The sequence below is a fragment of the Bison bison genome, unplaced genomic scaffold (assembly GCF_000754665.1).
Source record: "Bison bison bison isolate TAMUID 2011002044 unplaced genomic scaffold, Bison_UMD1.0 scf7180017864512, whole genome shotgun sequence".
Lineage (NCBI taxonomy): Eukaryota > Metazoa > Chordata > Mammalia > Artiodactyla > Bovidae > Bison > Bison bison.
Window position 1 is genome coordinate 2774623 of NW_011495066.1, and position 1727 is coordinate 2776349.

At 64.7% G+C, this 1727-nt stretch overlaps 1 protein-coding gene across 1 annotated transcript in view; it reads right to left on the reverse strand.

The window, feature by feature from the left end:
• GPR143 (G protein-coupled receptor 143) overlaps positions 1-873 on the reverse strand; it is a 30130-nt gene extending 29257 nt beyond the window's left edge. The window contains exon 1 of the mRNA XM_010829902.1: positions 606-873. Coding sequence (XP_010828204.1) covers positions 606-873 — 268 coding nt within the window. The remainder of the gene's footprint in view (positions 1-605) is intronic.
• Positions 874-1727: the final 854 nt, after the last annotated feature.

The window sequence follows — 1727 nt, forward strand, 5'->3', positions numbered from 1 at the left end:
GCTCGGAGGCCCACCCGTGGGGCCGTGGGGCTCTCAACCGCGCACGTAGGCGAGCCCTGAAAAAACGCACAGACGGGTCTCTGCTTGGGGGCCGGGCGTCCTCACCCACAAACTGAGGGAGCCCTACTCGCGGGCCGCGCGCGCTCAGCTGCGCACGGAGGGGTCCCCACCTTTGAGCTGCGCGCCCTCAACCGCGCACTCAGTGGTCCCCACCTACGACGGGCCGTGCGCCCACAACTCCCATGAAGGGGTCCCCACTGGCGGGCCTCACCCCGTCAAACTCCCACGGAGGACCACCCGTGGGCCGCGGGTTCTCAACCGCGCACCTAGGCACGCCCTGAAAAAACGCATAGACGCGCCCTTACTTAGGGGCCCAACGTCTTCACCCGCAGAGGGAGCCCTACTCGCGGGCCGCGCGCCCTCAGCTGCGCGCGGAGGGGTCTCCATCAGTGCAGTACGCACGGGCCCTGAACCACGCACGGAGGGGTCCCCGGCCGTGCGCCCTCACCTCCCAAGAAGGGGTCCCCCACCCGCGGACCGGGCGCCCTCACTCGAACACCGACGGGTTCCCCACCCACCCTCGCCCGCGCGGCTCGCGCGCTCACCCAGGCAGCCAAGCAGGTCGCAAGCGGTTGCGGCGCGCACGATGCGCACGGAGGCGGGGACGCGGGCCGAGGTCGCCGGCGAGGCTGAGGCGATCCCGGGGCCCGCGGGCCGGTGCCCGGGCCGCAGCTGCAGGAGGCCGAGCGCCAGGCGGAGCGCGCCGCTACCCAGACACAGCGCGTGGAAAGCCCGCGGCTGGAAGCCCAGCGCGAGCCGCGTGGCGGCGTCCCGCGTGGGGCAGCAGAAGGTGCCTAGTCGCGGAGAGGCCATGGGTCGTGCTGGGGACGCGCGTGGCTCGGGTCTGCCTGCCGGCCTGAGTCATGTGCTGGGCGCGGGGGCCGCGGGGAGGGGGCGTCATGTGCCCTGGGCCTCCCCGCTGCCCCCGCCTGATCCCCGCCCCGCGCTGGCAGAAAAGGCGCCAGGCTCGGCGAGGGCAGCGCGGAACGCCACGAGGCCTCACGAGGGTGATGCTTGGTAACGAGGAGGAGGGGTGGGGGCAGAGAGCTCAGGGTCGGGAAGTCCGCTCTCCTGCCGGTCAGCAGGCCTTCCCGGGAGGGGGAGGGGGCGGGGGTGCTTAATTCTCCAGAACCCGGAGCCCTCGACAGTGCTGTCTCATCTTAACCCATCTCCCCCAGAAACCACGCGCTCTTGCCAGGTCTGAGCAGTCTGAGTCTCTGACATCCTTCATTTTGATCCGTTGCCAGTTCATAAACAGTGACCCTGCCGTGATTAGCATGAAAATACTGCTTTTCTGTGGCCCCCCTCCGCCAGGGAAATCACCCCACAGAGCTAGGACTTTTGCTTGGAATCAACAAAACTTTGAAGAAAGGGGAAACTCTTTTGCCAAACTGGACACACACACACATACACACACACGTTTTATACCTTCAGGTCCGCTCAATTTTTACTCATCTCAACCATGTAAGGTTAGATTTTTGACATTGTATGTTAGCTTTCAAGAGTAACTCTCTTTAGGAAAAAAAAAAAAAGTTCAAGTTTATTCAGATTTTCTTAAAGTGTGTTAGTCGCTCATTCCTGTTCGAGTCTTTGCGACCCCGTGGACTGTAGCCCGCCAGGCTCCTCTGTCCATGGGATTCTCCAGGCAAAAATACTGGGGTGGGTTG